This window comes from Leptinotarsa decemlineata, unplaced genomic scaffold (genome assembly GCF_025532065.1).
Source record: "Leptinotarsa decemlineata unplaced genomic scaffold, Ldec_3_MD MMD2_tig00026354_RagTag_RagTag, whole genome shotgun sequence".
In the NCBI taxonomy this organism is placed as follows: domain Eukaryota; kingdom Metazoa; phylum Arthropoda; class Insecta; order Coleoptera; family Chrysomelidae; genus Leptinotarsa; species Leptinotarsa decemlineata.
In genome coordinates, this window is record NW_027412702.1 from 13,427,983 (window position 1) to 13,453,077 (window position 25,095).

The 25,095-nt window shown below is 34.4% G+C and overlaps 1 protein-coding gene across 1 annotated transcript; it reads right to left on the reverse strand.

The window, feature by feature from the left end:
- Positions 1–3,771: 3,771 nt before the first annotated feature.
- LOC111506304 (MFS-type transporter SLC18B1) lies at positions 3,772–24,631 on the reverse strand. Its single transcript, XM_023161341.2, has 8 exons — positions 24,248–24,631; positions 18,694–18,863; positions 18,494–18,641; positions 16,205–16,388; positions 12,959–13,265; positions 6,354–6,449; positions 5,920–6,225; positions 3,772–4,551 (listed from the first exon to the last, which is right to left on the reverse strand). Exons 1-8 carry the CDS (start codon positions 24,353–24,355, stop codon positions 4,341–4,343), a joined length of 1,530 nt encoding a protein of 509 aa, XP_023017109.1. The 5' UTR covers positions 24,356–24,631; the 3' UTR covers positions 3,772–4,340.
- Between the last annotated feature and the right edge of the window lie 464 nt (positions 24,632–25,095).

Here is a 25,095-nt window from a genome sequence, read left to right on the forward strand (position 1 = left end):
AGATTTTTTTGGTAGCAAGCAGTCCATGATTTGTGAAAATAGTCAGAATGAACTGCCAAATGAAAAGATAATGATTTAAAGGTGAGTCTTGATTAAGTAACACATTTATAATAGGTTGTAGTCAATAAGAAATGAGTCGGAAAATTGTTGGGTATTTTTCTGAACTGGTTTGAAACAGAAAGATTACTCAATGTTACAATTACTCTTTGTTATTCAAAGAAATGAACAGTAATTGGGAAGAGTTAAATAAGTAATCAGTAAAATCTTAATAAACTGAAGGATTATTAGTTATACAGAAAATTATTAATTTCAATGAAGAAAAAAACCACGTTTGAGAAGTTATTGCCATTCGATAACACCGACAACCATGTATACGGTATCTCCCTCTCCCTCGTCTATCAGTTCGTGGTAGAGGGTGTGTTGAATAAATTGAATTATTTTATTACCTTCTGCAAAAACTCGACTTTTGCCTTTTTATTGTTTCGCCAGGAGAGAACGTCTGAGTGTACGAGGTCGCCCAAAAATAGTATATACTCGTACTATACAGTTCAAGAGAAACTTATTAGGCGGTTTTCCTTTTCTTCCGGTCGTTTTTGAACATCTGAGCATCTGGTTAGCAAAAATAGTTATAGTTATAATAGTTATAGTGTTTTCATTAGATTCATTTCATGCAATAAGCTCCAGTCCTTCATGTATTGTCTTTCGACAAATATTTATATATTTTTTGAATTCATGTTTCTCCCAGAGTTCATAATCAAAGTTATCTTTTATTTTTATACGTTAATGGAAAAGCTATTTCCCCAAAGTAAAGCGAATAATTTTTTCAAATTTTCGTTTTTTCTGTTCACTAAATCAATTTATAATACATATATCGTTATGTACCGATAAGTGTTTAAAATTTGCAATAACACAATGATTATTTTAACAAAACGTGTCTAAGTTTTACACGTCTCGTGGTAATTACAGTTTTGCGTTGATTACCATTATTATTTTTGTGTTAGCTAAACAAAATTGTTATTACCGATTCATTTTAATGAATATGAATGCTTAATGAATATTGAAAGTTTCTACATGTTGAATCATATGACAAATTATACATTATCAATAATGTAATGATTGATATTGATGCGAAATGCCTATATAATATTCATAACATTCGGTATTTTTCCAATGCTCTGTTCTTTTCGTTGAAATAAGGTATGAAAAAAATAAAATTGTCAAGAAATATTTGCGAGAATAGTTTCGAACGTTGCATATTTCAACATCAGACAGAGTTAATGAGAATATTTCTTATTGGCGCAAATTGAAATTTGTCAATTTCCAAATATATGTAAAAATGTATTACCACAACATTTTGTTGTGAAGTTTCTGGAGCAATAGTAGCATTTTGTTAGTGTTAATTTTGGGTCAGGACAGCAAATTTATTTTCATTTCCAAATTGTATGTCACCATAGAGTAAAGGAGGGACACCATTATAGAAATTTCTCAGTTTTCCATTCCAAAGGATGACTGTCCACTGACTGTTTCAGAAAAAAGAAAATATTGATGTTGTACATACCATGATTGAACATTTAGAATAGGTTGATCCTGAGCATTGCCATGAGTCAGATACAAATGATATCATAAACATTTCTGTATGATATATGATGGAATTGGCCGATACTTGATGAAAATCCATAACTAACGTATTCAAAAACACTTTATTGTGAGATTTTCACTAACAGTTTAAAAAAGCGTAACACGTGTTAGTTAACTGATTATTATGGATTCCATACTGTATGTTATCCATGAAAATTTCGGCCAGCAAAGGACTCAAAGGATTCCCCATTATTAGTCCTTCACAGTTTCTTTTACTGGTACAGATACGTAGATGGCATCTTAGTCTGTTTTACTGGTACAAATAGACAATTAGGCAAGTTCGTTGAATATATCAATTCCATCCACCCCTCAATAAAATCCACCACTAAAAGGTAGGTAAATTATTCAATAAATTACCGTGACTTAACCATTACGAAAAAAAACCAATAAACATGAATTTGCAATTTTTTCAAAAAGACTACAAAAGCAAGCCATGGACCAGGTCTACCCAAATTCCAAAGCGATAACGTCAGTTATAGGACATTGTCATACTTGGGTGTACCCAACAATATTGCCCGGTTTTTAAATAAATAATGTGTAAACGTAGCTTACAGAACGAATAATAGTCTAAGTAAATTTATTAAAAATAATAAAGACAAAACTTCGGTGTCTGATAGATCAGGAGTATATAAGCTGACTTGTGACTCTTGCCCAATACTGTATATTGGTGAAACAGGGAGAACATTTCTTCAAAGAATAAAAAAACATAGAAGTGGTTTTGTAAATGAAAAGATCAATTCCACATTTGCAAACTACCTTTTAGCAGAAAGACATGAGTTCAGTCATGAATACAACGTATTACATTTAGAAGAGAAAAGTTTGAAACTCAATCTTCTTGAATGTTTCAAAATCAATAGAATCAAGAATTCGAGTAATTAACCGAATGATCAATTAGAATTGAATGATTATTCCTTAAAATATTTTTTAATTCTACAATATTGATTAATTACAACTCAAGTAAAACTCAGGTACTTAAAATGTAAGTACCAACTTGAAATTGTAAAATTAGGTATATTAAACATTGAATATATAGAATATATAGAATAGAATATAGAATATATAGTTAGTAAAGACACGCCCGAAGAAGCCATTGTATGGCGAAACACGTGTTGTGTTTTTGTAAAACTGTTTGGTGAAAATCTCACAATAAAGTGTTTTTGAGTACGTTATTTCTGTATGAAAAAATTGTGCACATCGGTTGCATACAATAAATTGATGGGGTCCAGAAAAAAAAATGCCAGAAATGTCAAAACTTCATCGCTCATTGTTAACATAGGTTTTCAATAATCAGGTAATTGAAAACCTGAAATAAATTAGTCCTCTCCTTATTCGTGGCCTATTAACTCATCATGAAGAGACGTATTTTTGTCCACAACTGAGTTTTGCGGCTTCCTAAATACACATTCTTGAAATATATATTAACTAGTGAATTAAATCCTTTCAGAAATTTCGGAGCTTATTGCACCGGCTAAGGCCGCAAACAATTTAGAAATTTCAACTTGAAATTCAAACGACTTATCAATAAATGCATCAGCTTTGCCTTCATGAACATCAAACAAATGTATGTCAAGAGACACTTTCTGAACAGAAAAATGAAAACCTATGCACCATGCATTGCATATGAAAAGAAATACAGGTTGTTCCAAGTAATGTTCTGTGGCATCAGACGTGGTCTATACAAATCACACAAGCTCGATGATACCAACTGGTATACATAGGTATATACCTACATAGTACATACAAATGTACTGCCTGTCTTTATCATGATAACATTACCGATAAGTTTTTAAATATATGTCTTCGGAACCTTAAAATTTGCAACCTCTGTTGAACATTTTAACACGTTTTTAAGCTATTTATTAACGTATTGCATTCATTCACTAACTTGTTATTTTGTAATCAGCATTGGACATTTTTCTGTCTGTTTCGTATTCTCTGATATTTAGTCTTTTCCATTCCAGTACATATATTACATAGACATATTATTATTGCGAAATTTTCATTTTTGAAAATTGTATAATAACTGTATATACTTTGAAGGAGGAATTTCAGTTCTCATTGAATTTCAGTTCTTTCCACTGAAATTTCTGTCTATGACAGATAGACTCTCAGGTATTATTGAAACTTCTTGAATAAAGTTGAAAAATGTATTCGCAATCTTTATTCTAAGTCACATTTCACGTATACATTATATCAGACGAGTATTTGGGTGAACTCTGCCTTCAAAATATAAATAACTTAAGCATAAAACGTTTCGTTATTATAAAATAAAAATTAAAAATTACAGTCTTATATCTTACAGAAGGATAGAAAGAGCAAATATTTGTGTAATTCATATCTACAGCCAAGAAGTATGATAACAAGACAGATTGTTTTAAATTGAAATGGACGAAATAACTATAATGAACACTAATTAACCCAGCATGTCTAATCACAGCTTGCTCGATTTAGATAGCAAATTACAGCAGCGAAGGCAGTAAAACTCATTTCGAACTGAGATAAAAAATTGCCGATGAAGGTTCTCATCTAAATCGCTTCTCTGTTACTATCGCTTTTTATTATATTACAAATCTTTGTTCCAATAAAACAATTTCTATCTGTTACCATTTAGAAATATGTCATTCTGACCACAGTGGTCTTCCTATGCTTCCGATAAACATAATTTGATAAAATTTTTATAAAAATTAGTCTCTATCTCCTGGTCAAGCGACTCCCTGTAGATACGAATTGGGAGTGGCTGATCCATTCCTGTGGTTGACGGCTCCGTAGCTATAACTGTAGGGTCCGACAGTTAGGCTGGACGCTTCTTTTTTCGGCCAAGCTTGTGATTTGTAGCTATTGCATGCGATTAAGCTGTTCATGCCAGCAGGACGACTTTTTTCAATGGAAATTCCGTTAGCTAGCGAGCATATGCTGAAAAGAAAAGGGATGAAATTGTGGAAATGAGGGTGTTTTATTGCTGAATTTTGCCATTTCATCAATAAATTATAAATAATTTGTAGAATTATCGGTTTTTATTCAACAACGTCACGGTCGATGATTACTTTGTCGAATATGTTTTCAGATTGTTTTGGCTTTGTTTCGCAGGTTTTCTTCCTGGCGTTTCATCTACTACTGCGGTAGAGATGACCAGAGGCTATGAATCAATGGAAGAACTACTCAGAACACATGTGTTGTGTCATCACCTTTGATGATATTTACCGCAGTTGTAAATGAATCGTCTTCCATAAAAATCAGCAGGTAACATGAAAATTTCAAAGCCAATTATCTATAGCTTATTCAACAGTAGGTATATCAGAAATGTATCTAAACTTTTGTTTGCGGATCTTGCACAAATAATTTCAATAATAATTTCTGGTATCTCAATCGCCACAAAAGAATTAACCAAGAACGGAATTTCTGACAAAAACATAACAATCTCCACTGACAGCAGACAAGCCCTATTAGCCTTGAACAGACAACGTATAACCTTAGGGCTAGTACTAGAGTGTCACCAAGATTCAGCCAAAGCGTCAGTAGATAATAACATTATCCTGAAGTGGGTTGAAGGGCACGAGAGGGGTAAAGGTAATCGCATTGCCGACTTTTTAGCCAAGGAAGCGGCTGAAGAATTTCAGGACCCAGTGGTACCTATGGCCTGATGGCTTCGACAATTGCGGAACTAGTTAAGTGTTACACCCATGCTCATTCCTTAAAGAGATGGGATGAAATCAAAGGATGTAATCTTGCCAGGATCACTTTGGGGACCCTGGGAAGCTGGTTTCGAAGAAATATTTGGCAATGACCAGGAAAAATTTACGCCTAACAGTAGGATTTCTGACTGGTCACTGTCAACTAAGGAAAAACCTCCATAATATGGGGTTGGTGGACACACCTCTATGCAGGATGTGTGAACAGGAAGATGAGACTGTCAGGCATGTCCTGTGCGAGTGCCCGGAGTTATCGTCAATAAGACAGTGTGTGTTCGGCGAGTCTTGGCTTACACCTGCCGATATAGTGGAAATGTCTCCCAGTGACCTGTCCACCTTCCTGGAAAGGACAGAATGGACGATGACCTAGGAGGACAACTCCTCGGGAGGATGTACATGTGGCCCTAGTACTATGGGCTTACACTCACCCTCCCTACTCTACAGATACAGAGAAGATTGTTTAACCGTGAGTTTACAGAATATAACCGTGAGAATACAATTCCGCGTTCACACCTGATAGGAATCAGAATGCAACGAAATTTTTTAAAGAGAATGTTCATTGATCAAGAATTGTAAAAAGTTTTTAGCTTACCTATTCATACTTTCCGTTACGCTATTCTGCTGCAATGATTTCACATAGCTGGAGTTGTCCAGATCCTTCTCGTCTTTGATTTCCACGTATGCGGAGCGAGTCTTGGCTAAACAGAGGAATATCGTGACTAGAACCCCTACGAAGAGGTGGAGCACCACAACGAACATCGTGGAGTTTCTGAAGCCAATGAAGTCGAAAAGGATGCCGCTTATGGACGGGCCTATGAAGGCTCCAAGAGCGAAAGTACTCGTCCATAGGCCGGAAATCAAGCCGAAGGTTTCCAGGTTGTTCGGGAAGCCATGTGTACTGAAAAATTATATTTGAAACGTTCATCAGGTGGTGTGTTTGAAGAAATATTTCTACTTCTGATAATGTCTAGAGAGTCAAGAAATTTGAACTTTGTGAACAGCTGATGAGATGAAAGAAAGACTTACATGCTGGTCCTCAGAGCATCAGTGAACGAAGCTACCAGCTGAGCGGCCATTCCCAATCCGTGTAAAACCAGACCCAACATAGTCAACCATAACTGCCTGAAAAATCAATTTTCAAATGGAAGTTGAAAAGGTATTTGTGAGGTCAGCTGAATATTTCAAAAGGGGTGAAAAGTTGAGGTTCTGGAGCTCAAAATGAATCGGATATGCAATATTGCTGAGGCAGCCAGTTTATTAAGTTATTTTCAGGGCGATAAGAATATAAACAGGAAGTTTGGAGTCAAAACTCCAATTGAATATCCAAGAATGGAATGAGAATTGAATTTTCAGATTATTATTTTTCTCCATCTACATGTTATCCATCTACGTAAATAATAAGCAAATCCATGCAATATTCAGAAATACAACCATGATAACTGGAAGAAACGTCAACGGTACTTTGCAGAAAGTACTTTGGAGAAAGAAAGAATATTGAATATTTAACAAAAGTTACTTCAAGGGCGTTTCTCTCAGGTACTTATCAGCTTTCGTGCAGGAAAGAACCCTATCCAAGTCCAAGGTTTTTATCCAAAGAACACTTCAGGTTATTCGATATTAGATAACGGGTACGTTGAATTACCGCTATATCAAAAAGATTGAAGCACAGTAAAAGGTCTCGAGACCATATTGAGCACAATCAATTTTTAACTGTGATATTCCTCCTGACATAAAATAACTTCTGATTGAACATCAGAACTTGTTACAGAAACCTCAGTAGTCTCACGAAAACCAAATCATCTGACGTGAATAACGACTACATTATTGAGTTTACTTGATATTGTGCTCGAGGTAGAAAATCCAATATCGAGAAATCAACTGGATCAGCAAGCACAAGACAAATTCAGAAAGTTGAGAATAGCGAAATATTCCAAACCCAGTAAAAAAAGTCGTGTGGTCTGAAACTCTGGACTATATGCCATACATTTTGTACATTTTTGATACATATACAGTGTTTTAGCGATGACTAAAAATAGTTCGTGATATGAAAATCTTGATAATCATAATTTTATTTATCGGGTATTGTATTTCCACTTACTAAATAATTTGCCTCTTTAGAAAACATAAGTTATACTAGTCTAAGAGCCCATGAGCTGAAAGTTTGTTGTCGCATGCCGCCTACACATGTAAATAATTCCTTTAAGATAATATCAGAAATCAGGTCATCCATTGCTTAGTGATGTGCAACCCTCAAAGGACGTTGATAATGAGTGATTTTTTTGCTGGCATCTTTTTGGCTACACTGTTTTTGACAGATCACGTGTGAATTATGTCTTGGGTCATTGTCAAACTTGTTCAGTTTGGTCTATAATTTAACTATGAATCGACTTACGAACGAACAACGCTTGCACATCATTGAATTTTATTATCAAAATTATCCAATTCATGGGCAGTTTCGTCGGCCTACTAGGGAGGTATTCGGAAGCTTGTGACTGAATTTTGAACCCAGTTTACATTATTGGACATTAAACCACCAATACGCATACGTAGAGTGAGGGCCGAAGAAAATATTGCGGCTGTATCCGTCAGTGTTCGTGAGGACCGTGAAATGTCGATTCGCCGCCGTTCGCAGCAATTGGGCCTCTGTTACTCCACTACGTGGAATATTTTGCGAAAGGATTCGGGTGTAAAACCCTATAAGATACAGCTGGTGCAAGAATTGAAGCACACGACCTCCCACAACGTCAAACATTTGGTGAATGGGCGTTGGCGAAGTTGGAGGAAGATCCACATTTCTATCAAAAAATTGTGTTCAGCGACGAGGCTCATTTCTGGTTGAATGGATACGTTAACAAGCAAAATTGCCGCATCTGGAGTGAAAACCGGCCACAAACATTGCAAGAGCTACCGATGCATCCCGAAAAAGTCACTGTTTGGTGGGGATTATGGATCGATGGCATCATCAGGCCATACTTCTTCAAAGATGACAATGACCAGAACATTACTGTGAATGGCGAGCGCTACCGTGTGATGATTGACGACTTTTTGTTGCCCAAAATGGAAGAATTGGACATGCCTGACATGTGGTTTCAACAAGACTGTGCCACATGCCACACGGCACGCGAAACAATTGCCCAATTAAGAGCCGCCTTTGGTGAACAGTTTATCTCACATTTGGGGCCCATCAATTGGCCACCTAGATCGTGTGATTTAACCCCTTTGGAATATTTCTTGTGGGGTTATGGTAGGCTTATGTCTATAGTGATAAACCAGCAACGATTAACGCTGTGGAAGCCAATATTGAAGCATTTATACGTGAAATACCGGTCCATATGTTCGAGAGAGTGTGCCAAAATTGTACCTTACGCATGGGACATCTAAAGCGGAGCCGCGAACAACATTTCCATGAAATCATCTTCAAACATTAAATTATATTGATCGTTCTATCGATTCCAATAAAGATTTCATCAAATTCTTTAAATGTTTTGTGTTGTTTTGAAAATCAAATCCTATACCTGTTAAAAAATCACCCGTTAGTATAAACACTGAATTTTATGTATGTTACTTGGGTAACTATAAAATGATGTTTTCTCAGGAACCAGACAGTTTCAACAGCTCTAACACCTCGCCAGACAAACTTAAAGGGAAATTGTGGCAACATAATTTCAGGCGATTGAGGGTGAGCTAGTGAATTACGATTCTTGCAATATTTTGTTGCTCATTTTTCGTTCACTCAGTATAGTTGTTAGTTAGTATTTGTTTGTACAGTTGAAAAAATAAATGTAATCTAGTTTGGATGAAGTATCGTTATACAAGACACATCAAATTGAAAATATATTGCAAGAAAAATAGTAACAAATGTGATGTTTCTGAAGAAACGCTAAAAAAATGTTAATAAATCCGAAAACAAAAAAAAGCTCAACCTCTAGTATGATGATAATATTTCACCAAGCGATGGTTATCACGAGAAATGTTATCAATTGTTCACAAGAATGAACAGTGTCACTTCTGAATCCTAAATTTGTTAAAAACGATTTGAAGAAGAAATATGCTACAGACAGACCTGTTACCCGAGCTAACCATAAAACCATAACATTCACAACCTTCATTTATACAATCTGTAGCAACATCACATAGTAACCAACTTTGATTCCAAAATTCGTAGCTCCACAACCAAAATTTCAAGAAAATGTTTACATCTTAACTTGAAGGGTTGAGTACTACTGATTCCCTTGAAGTTTGAATGTTCAGTTGTTAGTGTTGAAACTGTCTGGCTAAAGAGGTTTTCTACTGGAACATAAGTACGGTCAAAATTTATCAAAGTTGAGGGAGTCCTTCGAGGAGTTGCCACGATAATCAGTATTAGCAATGAATGACGTGATTTCTGATATTATTCCGATGAAATTATAAAAAAAGGTGCTGTATACTATGCTAATTCATCCACCTTTGTTACCTGTTACCTGCTAAAGACATAATGATTCAAATCTCATTTGTGCTGGAAACATGTGCTGAAAACACTTTTGGCTTTTATAAAATGGGGAGGTTTGGCATTCACGGGGATTTGCTCTGGAATTACTTCCTATATATATATATATATATATATATATATATATATATATATATATGTCTATTGCTGTTCAGCTTTATTTCTTCAAGGCCTCTCTGGATAGTAATTATTTATATTAATTCATTTTGATTTATTTATTTATTTATTTATTTATTCTAAATTCGGGACACATACAGGTAAAAGAACCCAAACAAGTATCCACTAAAATACAGATTGTGCTAACAAAACTGGCGTTCAACAGGTAAATGATTTAAATGCTTAATCTAAAACATAAATGATTAAAAATTGAATATTTTCCTTATGTTACTTTTATACATTTGCAAGGACATGGAGAAAACGTCCAAATTGGAACAGTATCTGTTGAACGAGTCTGTAATTCTATTTATTGGAGAGTTTTTCCCCACATTGGTGTTATATGTGGAAGTAGCTAATAAATATTTATTCCTTGTGTTTCTCTGGGGTACATGAAAGGACATCATTGCTATCAACTCAGGCGAGTCAATAAGATTCTTTAAATTTCATAGCCAAACACTAGATCCGAAGTGATTGTCCGTTGTTCTAGAGGCTGAATGTTATAATAGTTACGGATTTGATTAATACCGTGAGTTACATAGACATTAGTGATTCGGTAATGAAGATGTCTAACAAACCTATTTTGCAGTCGTTCTAAACGCAATTTGAATGTATTATAGCAAGGATTCCATATAATGCTAGCGAAATTCAACTTGCTATAAACAAATGCATAATAGATAGTTTTAATAGCGGCTTCGTTGTTGAAGTCTCTGCACATTCTATTGAAGAAACCCAGTGTTCTGTTGCTTCTATTTATGACATATTCAACATGGCGATTGAAATTCAATTTTTTGTCAAAGTATACTCCAAGGTCCTTAATATATTCCACTCTATTTAATGCAATACTATATAACAAATACTGAAACAATATGGGTGAAAGATTTCTATAAAACGAAATACATGTACATTTTTCCACGTTGAGTTTCAGCTTATTCATATCACAATATATTACAAATCTAGCAAGGGCTTCCTGAATTTTTAAACAGTCTCTTATGGAGGTAATTTTTATAAATATTTTCAAGTCGTCTGCATATAACAAAATATTAGAATAAAGGAAACAAGACTGTATGTTATTTATGAATACTAAAAACAACAGTGCGTTAGAGGACGCAAGGGAGGCGTAGCCTCTACATAAAATTTGATGCTATTCATCGCAATAAATTAAAAGATATTGACAAATAATTATGATTATTTTTTTTTCTAAAAATGCTTGGGTATCATTACTTTACCATTAATTTTTAATATAAATACATAATATGCCCGAAAAATCACTATCACTTACTACGTAGTACGTACCACACTGTATCCTGCATCAACAAAACTCAAACACACCTCCCATGAACGAATAACGAATTTACCATCAACCCGAAATAATAAATGTCATACGTTACAAGGGTACCAAGCCTCCGACTGTTTTAAAAAACACAGGCTACACGAGACCGATATAATCAGGGACATACGTCCCGATTTGTAATTTCAGTTGCAGAAATTATAGTGTTAGAGGAGGCTAGCCTCCAATTGGTCTCCGTTGGTGTATGACTGCGTTTGTTTTTTATTTAATTATTCGGACGGGATGCAGTGACGGACCGGGACTGAAAAATATTTCGGTAAATCGTTTCAGTGCTTCTTGATAATATTTGTGTATAAAACAGGCAGTATTGTATTATAGCAGTGCTTTCTGGTAATATTTTTATTGTGTTTTTAAAGTGTTTTTTTTCAATTTCAAGGTTTTTTCAGGTTTTCACTTTTCGGTAAGTTTTTTTTCATTTATTATGGATAAGTTGGACGAAATAAAAAAATCTGATGATATAGTCGATTGGTTGCTGACAAATAATTTTAAATCTTTATCTTATGATAATAAATTTTACATTATCAAAACTCTGGGAAGGCCTCAATCAAATTTGATTTCAATTAAAGCGTCAGATAATCGACAAAATCGAGGATTTAATATTAGTTGGTACGATAAATGCGATTGGTTAACCGGCTCCATTAAATGAGAAAGACTTTTTTGTTGGCCCTGTGTTTTATTTCCCGTACAAACCGAATACCAAACGTGGCATAATACTCCGATTTGAAAAATTTACCTGGTTCTACAGAAAGACATTTTAAATCTAAGGATTGTTGTTAAAATTGTTTAGCAACAGCTTAAGATACAGCTCAATAAGAGGCCATAATTTCTTTTAATAATCAGGTTAGGGAAAATCGGTCGAAATTAAAAAGATATTACGATTTATTTGGGTTCCCAAGAATCAGTTTTTCGCGGACACGATGAAACCGAAGATTCGATTAATCGCGGCAATTACAAGGAAATTTAATTGTTATGGGGCAAATATGATTCACAATTTCGGGCACCTCAAAAACCATCTAAAATGAGCCTATAGAGAGTGTGGCATATATTATTAAGGAAATTATATGCAAGGTGATAGAAAGTGTTTCTTTTTTTGCATGGGAAATTGATGAAACTACCGATATTACATGTACATCACAACTTTCAATCGTTTTTAGGTATGTCAAAGATGATAATGTGGTAGAACGTTTTATGGGTTGTCATGATGTTTCATCTGAGCGCACAGCTGAAAATTTGTTTAATTTTTTAATTTGTACGTGTGACATCTATAATTTTAGGCAAAAGTTAATTGCGCAAACCTATGATGGGGCTGCGGTCATGGCCGGCTATTCGAATGGTTCACAAACTAAAATGAAGTCCAAAGTCCATAGCTCCTCATGCACTATTTACGCATTGTCATGCCCATGCCTTAACTTCAGTATTAAGCAAAGCGTGCAACGACATAAAAATTTTCGCGCCTCCGGCGGGCTTTTCTTTGTATATATAGTCTTTATGACTTTATGACCTCCTCTGTTCTCCAATGCACGAGCCGTCACTGCTAAACATAAATATTTCTTGAGAAACACGTGCATGGATGTATTTCATAATTTCGGAAAATTCCAACAATTGTCCATTGACTCATTTATGAACGTAATTAGTACTTACGTTTCTACGGGTATGAAGGGCGCAGGTCCAATCAAACAGAAGCCGGCAGCTACCAAAACGGTACCAATGATGGTAACAACTTTTGGGGAGATGCACTTGTCGCATAACCATCCAAATCCTGGAGCCACTATGGCGTAAACACCTCCATTGATGATGAACATCAGCCCCAGAATGACTGGTTGCAGATAGAACGACCTGAGATGAGCTTCAAGAGTGGCTTGAAGGAAACCGATGGACATGCTTGTGACGATTATACTGATGGCGGAAAGCAGGATTCCGGGAATTTTCAGAGCGTTTAGCATCGATGCTGGAAATTGAAAATGTATGTATTATGAATGTTTGGTGTTTTAGATTTTTAGAATATCGAGAGAAATATTTTTAAATAATTATTCATTATTGAACTTTTTCTATTCAAGAATTTTTTTTCCAATTGATAGGTTAAAATTTTTCTTTTTTTCTCGAAACATTTGTCCTCTTTATACAGTATGACCAGTAAAGTCCACATCAAATGAGATTGAGATGAAAAATAAAAGAAATAAAGTCATGCGATTGACATTATCTGTCTTTGTTTTCATTTCACAAGTGAAATTATTAGTCAAAATATCGAAAAAAGTAGTTATACTTTTTTCTTTTCCTACAAATTGAGCTTTGTTGAAAATGAGATAGTATAATGTATTTCATCAGTTTGGACTTCCATTGTCTAATATAATATAAATTGATTTGAAATCCCTGAAAAAAATTAAAAATAAAATAAAAGATTAACCGAAACTAACAATTTTATTAAAAACAAAAAACTGAAATTACAAGAAAATAACATACAAGCTACAACCAGAAAATAAAAAATTTAAATGTTAATAAAAGCTGAAAATTAAAAAATATTAAAAGATTAAAATTAAAAGATTCCAATAACTGGACTCATTCCTCCAGAGATCTGACTATTTATAGGTCATTCCGGTGCTTTCACCTATCCCCTCTTTCCTCTTTTCGCTCCATTGGTTTTAGCGGGAGATGACCGTTTGGCGGGAGTTGGTCGTTTTCCGCTTGATTAGAGGTTTCCATATGTTACGTATCTCTACGCTAGCTTGACTAAATGCGTTGTTGGACAACATATACGCGGCTTCCTTGAATACACCAATACGTGTTGGTGAAGAGGACTGACACTAAATGGGAAACATCTGTATATCGAAAACCCACTTACACAGGACAGTATCTGAACCAGAAATCCAACCAGCATCAATCGACTAAGGAATCATCAAGACTCTACTAGATCGTGTTTTCGAGCTCTGTAATACAAAGGAAGGTCTCGAAAAAGAAATAGGCATCATCAAAAATGACCTTCAACGGAATGGTTACTCCAGAGTGATGGTAAAACAGGCTTTAGTTAGAAGACAGCAAGAGCTCCACAAGGAAGAGAAGCCGCCACAACCAGTACTTGTACTCCCCTACATCAGACGATTATCGGAAAGGATAAGAAGGATTGGGTCCAAGTATAACATCAGTATCTGCTTCAGATCTGGGAACACTATCCGTAGCAGCCTCACAAAAACTAGGCCACCAAACGCGGACTGCGATTCCAAGAATTGCATTTACCGGATACCCTGCGAGTGCGGAGAATCATACATCGGTGAAAGTAAGAGGCCATTGAAAGTTCCTAAACCAGGAACATTGGTTTAGGAGAAAATTCAAGGAAGCCGCGTATATGTTGTCCAACAACGCATTTTGTCAAGCTAGCGTAGAGATACGTAACATGTGGAAACCTTTCATCAAGCGAAAAACGACAAACTCCCGCCAAACGGTCATCTCCCGCTAAAACCAATGAAGCGGAAAGAGGAAAGAGGGGATAGGTGAAAGGTGAAAGCACCCGAGTGACCTATAAATAGTCAGATCTCGGAGGAATAAGTCCAGTTATCACCCGAAGATGATTGTGGATACTAACAATCGAAACGTCGTGACGTAACTTGGTTTGGAATCTTTTCATTTTGATTTTTATTTTTCATTTTTGATAATAATATTTTTTAATTTTCAGCTTTTCTCAATATTTCAATTTTTTATTTTCTGGTTGTAGCTTGTATGGTATTTTCTTGTAATTTCAATTTTTTGTTTTCAATAAAATTGTTAGTTTCGGTTGATCTTTTATTTTTTAAGTTTTTTCAGGGATTTCAAATCAATGTATATTATATTAGACAATGGAAGTCCGAACTGATGAAATACACCACGAAACATTGTCAACCACCTTCAAACAAAAAGACAGTACAATATACATAAATCTCAATTTCGAAAATATTTTATTTCAGGCAAGTTTTCAAAATAATAGTGGCATGATAAATGTGTTTTTGTATACAAAATATAAAAAGGGCTATTTTTTAACAGAAGTAATCAATTTTTGCAAACATATAAGAAAATCTCTGGGCCTGAGGCAGCAAAGTTCTTCGAACCCACTAAACGTCATCCAGGGTTATCGGGTTGCACAGTTCATCGAGCTCAATAGTGGCATTTTAAAGCACACTGCGACAGAACAGCACAGAACGGGAACATGTCGGGACGGAAACATGACGTGAAGTTTTTTTTTCTATAGTTTCTAATGGAGTGGCGCACAGTTAGGCAGGCAACGGACAGGCACATGCCAAGAATGGAACAGGACAAACCAGGCCAATGCCGTGCTGTCTCCACTCGAAGGCCATGTCCTGTCATGTTCCTGTCCTGTGCCATCCTGTCGCAGTGTGCGTAGACTTTCAATCGCCACTAGCATTCATATCCTATCAAGACAATGCTGTTTGTGGTCAGCCACATTGTCTTCATGAATCCAAAATGTGATAAACACATGGTAATTCAGCGACTATTTACCGCACAGCGGGCGTGAAAGGCCTCTTGGCAACCTTGTATTCCATCAACGAGACAACACGGGAGGCTTGTTGTCTCGTTGACTTGAACTTAGCATCCATCTTGTATACTCGCCGTTCAATCTTCCGGACCACAAAGCCAAGATTTCGTGCTTCCGAATCGAAAAGAGACTGAAAATGGCGTTGTATTGTTATTACTAAACAATATTCCTACTGGTTATTATTTGCACTCAGTGAGTCTAATGGGTTGCAGTACACTTTGTTATTTATGCAACTTCGCATAAAAATCTGAAGGACTCAAATCGGTTGACAGAAGAGGCAACTTAACTGCATCATTTGGTCCTAACTAGGAACCTCAGAACCTGTGGATTGAATAATTACTTAACAAAAGATGTATTGAACTTACGTATTGCCTCCCTGTCTTCTTCGTCTTCATGTGTTGGAAGAACTATCGCGGTCAAAATGGCCGACATGAAGAGTGCAGAACCCATCACTGCGAAAGGAAGAGTGTAGCCTCCTACTTGATAGAGAGCCCCTCCTACTGTTGGCCCAACAATTAGGCCCAGTCCAAAAAATGTCTCTAGGGAAGCCTGAAAATGAAGTAATTTTCAATGAATGATATTGAAACGGAATCAGTGTAAATATTTCAAAAGGTTATGGAAGTATTTGGCTGCCAAAAAAAGTATCCTTATCGGAAAGTCTCACTGAATTGTTTCTGGTTTGGATTACTGGCCACAGTAGTCTGGAAGGTGATGGAGCTATTGACTCCATCACAAATTAGAGCAAGCGATTTCGTTTTATCAGAACCTATCATTGGTTTCGCGTTAGGTTTTGTCAAACAAACACTGAGTACCTGAATAACAAGAAGAATTTTAGGCTTCCGGCTGAATCCACCATGATTGGCCCATTCTAAAGTATGTATACATGCTTCAAAGTATATCACCAACAAATTTTCAGATAGACTTTGACAACGATGATCTAAAACAGACCTACTTACAAGTCACTGTTTCCTAAATCATCGTATGAAGATAATTGGACTATTGAACGATGGAATGTAACTGATAATGGGAATGAATAGAAATCCTACAACATCATTTAGTAATTCTGTTGGATAAGAATATATGACATAACTCATAATTAGGATGCATAGAAACCCTGGCATAGTCACCGATTCGCTTTTGTTTCATCAAAGCTGCCGACGTAATTAAAGACAATAACCTAACTTTGTACACATGAGTGGTGAAAGAATCGAAATTTGCATCGTTGCTTGCTTCCACCAGCTACCAATCTTTGAAGCTGCTACCTTCGAATGTGATAGATGGTAATTTCTGGATCTAACGCTATATTTAGACGTACTGAATCCTAATTTAGCAATCATCATCTACCACATTCAGTGGTGAAGTAAAGCGTCTTCTGGAAGCTGATCAATGCATGCAATTTGATGTTTTGATTCTACGTCCATTTCATTATTTTTGTTGATTTGTTATTCAATTACCGTTTTTCCGTTGGTATTCATTGTTGGAATCATGTTTATAAATAGGGAATTTGCAAATATAATAATGTCAATACGTTTTTCAAATACTTATTAAGGAAAGCAACACCCAATAAATTTGTCGATAATCTGTGATAAACTTCCGTTAAGATATAGTAGACATAATTGAAATTTGAGTTGATAGTGAACGGAATACATACTGAATATATTTCCAGCTTTGGGAACTGGAATGAATATGTTTTCCGAAGTTTGTGAATGTAGGTTGAAAATATTAATGAATTCAATTATTTTCACATACTTTAATGCGTCAATAATCATTTGGATCTTCAATTTATGAACCATTATGTAAAATGCTCCTCAAAATCAATTTACTCTGACAATTTACTCCAAGACCAGACAAGGTCTGGTCTTGGCTTTATAAAGCAAGAAAAGTTGCTGAGGTGTGTACAGTTTCCTGGTTCGGAACGGTGTTCCAAGCTTTTGAGAAACAGCCTTTGCAATTCCAGTGACATGATTGTACCAAGACTTATTGTTGTTAATTTTAACCCCCAACAAACTTATCGAAACAGAAAGCGGTATCATCTGTCCTGACATTATTACATCAGTTCGGAGACATTTATCTTTTTGTAGAAAACCCAATGCTTGGGTTTTTATGACATTGAATTGAATCTGGTTACTTTCACCTTAATTCGAAATCACTTCTAGATCATCATTAAGTATGCAACTTTTTGCTGCCCGTGAAAATGTGCATTCGCAGCTGATGTCCTGGAATCCAAATGATATGACGAGAAAAGTGTACTGGGGAACATCAGCATTGATGGTAAAAGTATTCGAGACGGCCACTTACAGGGAACGTTGTTTCAGAAAGCTGGAGAGCAGCACAACATATATCGTTTAACACTTTCCTTTGATCCCTTAAGTAGCATATATTAGGCATGAAAAGAATGAACAACATTGATCTTTTTCAATCCATGCCACCACTTCTTTCGAACAGAAAATATATTTTTGCTTTGTAACAGCTTTTGTTGAACCATCAGCCATAATTTGATTTACAACGAGGTATGATGTATCTATAATACATAACTTTGAACCACAGCTAACGTAATTCGAAAACTCAACAGTGATGGATTGGGTTTATGGATAGTTGAAAGGTTCAACAAAGGTCTATAAAAGGTTATAGAAGGTGTATTACAAAAAACTTACGAAGGTCGTCGCTACATTTTGGGGAAATTCTTTGGCAATAAGTGCGAAACTGGCTGTCAGAAAAGCTGCATTTCCTAGCGCTTCCGTTATTCGTATCACGAAACTGAGGATGATGAAAGGATAATGTCCTTCAACTTTGTCGAGGAGCCTGAAACAAAACGGGTTGGGTATTGTGCCAGAAAATTACGAGAAATACTTACCCAAAAAGTATTGCGCATATCCCTGTTGTGTAGATTCCACCGTTGAACATAAGTTTTGGCCCCAATTTATTCAGGTGCTGTCCATATATAGGGCTTATCAAAAATACTACGAATTCGAATATACCGAAGACTAAACCATATTCGGTGGCTGAACATCCTTTTTTATGTGCCTGCGGATGAAAACCGATTTAGTTCAGATACTCAATACAAACAATCAATTTTTGAGTGCCTAATTTCCTTCCTTTCTTATCTCCCATTCTCATGATGATATCATCAGATCTCAGTAACCTCTTTTTATGTGCTTGGTAAAGATGCAGGTAAGAATTCCTTATCGATCCCTTCATTGAATTATTTTCAATGTAGTCAAAATATCACTGACGTGTTTGCAAAGGTTTAATTTATTTTTACTTATATCACTTTCTTCAAGTATTGACATAATCATCTCAGTTGCTGTTTGAGATTGAAATACAAAAAATATAATACAAAAATAGAGTGAATTAAAAACGAAGAAATCTTGAAAAATCATTTTAAAATCGTCAATTATTATAGTCTTATACATATTATATACATACCAGGACATACTGAATTTAGGCAACACAAACTACAGAGGCAATGTTATTGTCGTATTAAGTTCGGTTTATCAAAAAAGTGTAAAATTACTTTGAATTCAGCGCCAAGTGATATTTATTCAAGAAGTAATTATTATTTAACTCGAATAATTCAGTTGAAATAACAAGGTTTGTCAAAAGATGTTTTCAGGCTGGCAGTATAGAAGAGACTTCTATGTATTTGTGGAAAAGGTTACTCTGGAACTACGAAGTAATGATCACAACAGAGATTTGAAAGAATAAAATGCAACACTAACGATGTGTGAAAATTTACTTGTATTTGAGGGACTCGAAGCGGTTGAAGATTTTACTCCTTTTCGAACCTGAACTAACTTGGAAATAAGATTTTCTATACTCTGTCCAAACAAGCAACAGAGTGCTCCAAAACATTATCATGCCTAGTGCACGTGATCTCACAAGCAAGGCTGCTTGTACAGAGTCGCACTAAGGAACGACCGAAATTTTATTTCTTTTTTTTTATAATATGCGGCTGTGTATAGGAAAATTGTTTGGTGGAGTGTAGGGACACAAGTTAGCATATTTTTGACATTTCAAAATTTTTAAAATACCGTATATGTACACACCACAGGCTTTAAAACGTTACTCACCCTGTAGCGATATTTTGAATTATTTTCGCCAGCCGATTGCAATTGAATCTCATTTGCCAGCGTAAGAAGCCTTGTTTATTTTACCCAATAGATTCAAATTTGCTTGATGATCACGTATTTATCGTTGTTTGGGGTTACTTTTTTTGTTGGATGGACAGAGTTTAGTATAGCATAGCGATATCCCGTAAACAATTCGTTTTTCAGGTTTTTGGTTCAGGTTTATTTTAGCTCCAGCTTACTTGTAGGGTTACTTGTAGTCTATTACAAAGCTTGGCTTTGTAATAGACTATTAAGTGGACCCTTATTTTCTGCAACTCTTATCAATGGTGTCTTCATAAGAGGAGATGTCAGTGCCTACTTAGATGTCTGTAAAGATAGTCTAACAATGCATTTTTTAGATATGTGATGGACTCGGCCGATACTTCATGAAAATCCATAACGTATTCAAATACATTTTATTGTGAGATTTTCACTAAACTGTTTAATGAACATCTCACACAGGGTTTTTTGGGTACCTAATGCATTCTTTGTTCAGTCTAGCACTACCGATGAGTCAGACCTGTGCCAAGTTGGATCACGAATGTGTTGTATTCAGTTCTGGTTTTAAAAGGTTCTGGAATATCTGTTTCAAAACTTGAGATAAAAAATGGAATTTTATTTATTTTCACAGTTATGAACGCGAAAAAATCAATAGAAGGCGCTATTCACAATGAATAAAAATGTCTTTCAGAAAAGTATAATGGTAATTTCTGATTTCTCAAAACAAGAAACACACTACTGCTAATATTAGTTATATGCGTGAGGCTAAATAATTTTTTTAGTTGAGCCTACTTTGGAGAAGATATGCTAGTTAACACAATACCAATAAAATCAATAACAATTTTCGATAGATTTGGTTATACCAAACATCACATATTCAAAGAAAACTCATATAGCAGACACAATTATACGAATTTGGTATTCGAAGGGAATTATAAATCGATTATTGACATCTGAAACATGAAAATTTTATTCATTCAGTTCACCAGTAACAATAATAATTGAATGTATAATTTTTCAAATGGAAATATTCATACAGTGTCATCTCCAAAGTATGCACCATATGGGAAACTTATTTATTAAGGGTTTTTCGACAAAATGTTATTCCTGATAAAAGTTTGTGCATCCCCTAAAACTGAACATGCACCAACAAAATACAGTAAATCACACGTAATATACGAGGAGCCTTCAAAGTAAAGTACTCTTGTCTGTCGGGAAATGTTATTCAGCATTGAAAAATACATCTAAATCCGAAGTCATGGCCATCTAAGTGAAGTTTTATTTTTTTACCCATTTTTTAAAATGGGGACTACGAAAAAAAATTTGTTAAAACGATAAATAGACGGCATCCTGTATACGACGGTTCATTTTGAAAGCCTGTAATATTACAAATTACACAACCATGATGCTACCAACGGTCAATTTTTTTGAAGAGTAAAATAATTTTCAAAATTTTTGGTGCAAAGTTATTTTTATCTTTTTTTAACACCGAAAATTACACAAAATTATACAGTAGTTTAACAAAAACTCGATATTCAATAATATTGAATCACAAAACATAAAATAAAATGGGTATCGATTATTTTGGCCAAGAAAATCTCCAGAAAATCAATGAGTTTGTTCCAAAATGCCTATTTTATTTTGATGTTTTGTGATTTGATATTATTGAATATCAAGTTCTTGTTGCAATACAGTATATTTTTGAGTAATTTTCGGTGTTAACAAAAAATAAAAATAACTTTGCACCAAAAACTTTGAAAATTATTTTACTCTTCAAAAAAATTGACTGTGGTTAACAGCATAGTTGTGTGATTCTTAATATTACAGGCTTTCAAAATAAACCGTCGTATTGAGGATGCTGTCTATATATCGTTTTAGCAATTTTTTTTTCGTAGTCCCCATTTTAAAAAATGGGTAAAAAAATAAAACTTCGTTTAGATGGCCATGACTTCAAATCTAGATGTATTTTTTGATGCTGAACAACTTTTCTAAATAATGTATCCCAAAATTTTTCAAAACAAAAGTAGTTCAATCCTATCTCAAAATCAAATATTTGAAGACTCCTCGTATATTACGTATGTTGTACTGTATTTTGTCGGTGCATATTTAGTTTTAGGAGATGCACAAACTTTTATCAAGAATAACATTTTGTCGAAAACCCCTTAATAAATAAGTTTCCCATATGGTGCATACTTTGGGGATGACACTGTATAATCAATATTATTGATGAAAAATTGTTTTGAAAGTGATTATTGAATTTTTAGTTTTATCTTAAATAAGTATTGAAAAACACTTCAATGTGAGATTTACACTTGAAAGTTCACAAAACGTGACACGTGTTTCGCTATACACGTGTTTTGCTATAGCATCTTCGGTCGTCAAAATAGTGTTTAAACAAATTCTGGGTCATGATTTTATAGTTATTGAAATCATAATGACTATTACTACCTGACGAATTTCTACTTGATAAACTCATTACCTAAACTATTTACTTTTCTTGGAACAACTCATGAAACTGGAGAATAATGAATACAATTTTTACCTGTGACATTATTTTACCTACTCTTAAGATTTATCCTAATCACCAATATCCTCATTGCCAACTAAATTCAATGAAGGGAAACAATTCAAATCTATTTGATCATTAGGCATTCCTAAAGTTGAGCTTTGAACCTTTCTCCATTCCAAATGCAATACGTCATAATCGTGAATAAACTCGTGTCTCTCTGTCAAAAAATGGTTGGTCTTCGCATTCGAAAAACTACTTATATGCTTTTTCATTTCTTTAGAAAATGTTCTTCAGGTTTGGCCAATATAAAATTTTTGACAAGAACCACAAGTCAACTTCTAAATGTTGAGTGTCATTCTTTGAAACTGGATGGACCTGATTCAGAGCTTGTTTTTGTTATTTTGTAGAAATAATTGAGTCAATTATATCCACCTCGTATCTGTTGTTGATAGCAATATGTTTTATAAAAATCAGATCTCTTTGAAAATTATTGCTTTCTGAAAGTAGATATGGATGTATAGATGAATGTAAGATGGTTTGTAGAAAATTGCAAAATCATGTTTATTAATTAAAAGTGGGAATTAGCTGTTCAAGCTTTTTCTTTTGTGTCAAGAATTTTTAATGGATATCTGCGTACAAAATTTGAAATTCTATGTAATGAAGTCGAAACCTAACTTTCAAGTGGAAATCTCGCATTTAAGTATTTTCTTTTTTATTAAGTATCAGACAGTTCTATCATATTTTTTATCTGAAATAAGCTAATTTCCATAAAAATAAAAGTTGGATATTTTCAATTGTTTATTTTTCTGATAAATAAGGATAAACAAATGAATTATGAAATAGATTCAATATCAATTGTCTAATTAATATCTACTATAATGATGAATGGAATTTTCAAAGTATAATTTTGAAAATAAGTGAATTGTGAGGTCCTACTTGTAATATAATGCAATATGAGAATGCAATACAAACTTGGAGTGTGATTTTTTCAAGTGTGTAACAAATGCGCACAACCAAAATTTAAGTACTGACAAAATACCTTGGAGGATTGTTTTTTTTTGGGGGGCATTCGATGTGAAATATGATCTTCTGGCGGTGAAGTGAATTTCATAGGCAGATAATTTAAAACATGGAACAAAATGAACGCTTCATCAATTGTTTTTCATTAGCTATTTCAATCTTTGTTATATTCGTTAGCTGCCCGAGTACATATGTATGATAGTTTTGCTATTTTCTACGGATCGGGTCTAATGTAGTGAAACCACCTTAAAAAATAAATAAATAAAAACTAATAATTTCAAAGACTTTGTATCTTTAAATTCTTATTGACTTTTATGAGCATTTCGACAGAATTTCGCATCTAATCTTTTCCAAAACAACTTTTTATATTTTTTACCAAAATTGTTTTGTTTAGTTTTTGAGTGGAAATTAATAAATTTACCATAAAATTTATTTGTATTCAAAAAATACATCGAGTCAAATTTGACAAATCAAACTGACGAGTGATATGATGAACATACTTATGAACATACTTGATAATAGAAAAAAAATGTAGAATCGTAAATGTAAAAGAGTAAATTAAAAATATTTTTTTCCCAAACGAATAATTGAAAAATTTAGGAAGCTAGCCTGGAACTATTCTGATTCCTAAATATAAGTATTGAAATATTTTTTCAAAGGCTACTTCTGTAGGACTTCTTGATGGGAGAGTAAAAAGTAATAGTTATAAATGTACTATTACTACCGATAAAGCTACGATAGAAAAATTGTTTTATTAAAAAAATACTTACTTCTTGAGGATAGAAAGGCGCCTGAAGAGAAACACAAATTGCGTTACAGAAATCCGCGATACTTATAACAATCAGCGTCAACCACTGCCTTCTGGTGAATTTACTCATTATTACCAGCCGAACTTATCGGAGAATAAGCGCGTACTAAAACTCAAGTGTTGCTTCAAGTTGAAGAAAAAAAATCACTCGATAACTTGCTTCCTATCTGGTCGATCTTCTCAGTTTTCGTGAAAGTACGATAACTCCATCAAAATCAAAAAGTTGATATAGAGATATTTCCGAACTACCATATTTAGATAAATTATTCAGTGGCGGAATAAACAAAGTCGAGAAGAACGAATCTGTTTTTGCTTCATGTCACTAGCCTATACTTTTTGAAAATGACAAACGAATACAGAATCGAAAGAAGACGTTTGTGTTCTTATTGAACACTGGCGTACGCAGGGGGTGCCTTTTTGGAAAAGTCTACGAAACTTATATTTTTGGAAACTACTCTGGAAAAAATATTTTTCTGCTCTAGGAAACCAAGACACGTTACGATTTGTGTTTTTCGAAACCATTTTTTACCTTCCAGATTGTTTATTGGTGTATACTTACTTGTTTATCAGATTGTGGAAGATATGAATACATTTAATATTGCCTGCTTAGTCTTTGTCCCGGTAGATAATTTTGAAATGAAATCTGTTTTTTTTGAGATCAAAACACAAGCACTACAGGAAAATTCTAAAGGCGCTCTTAGAGTGGTGCCTGTGTGAAAGTAGTGATTTATTTACATTGGATTTGAATCGATGGAGAATAAATCCATTTGGAAAAACGTTCTCAGGAAAACTATAATATTAATTTCTTGG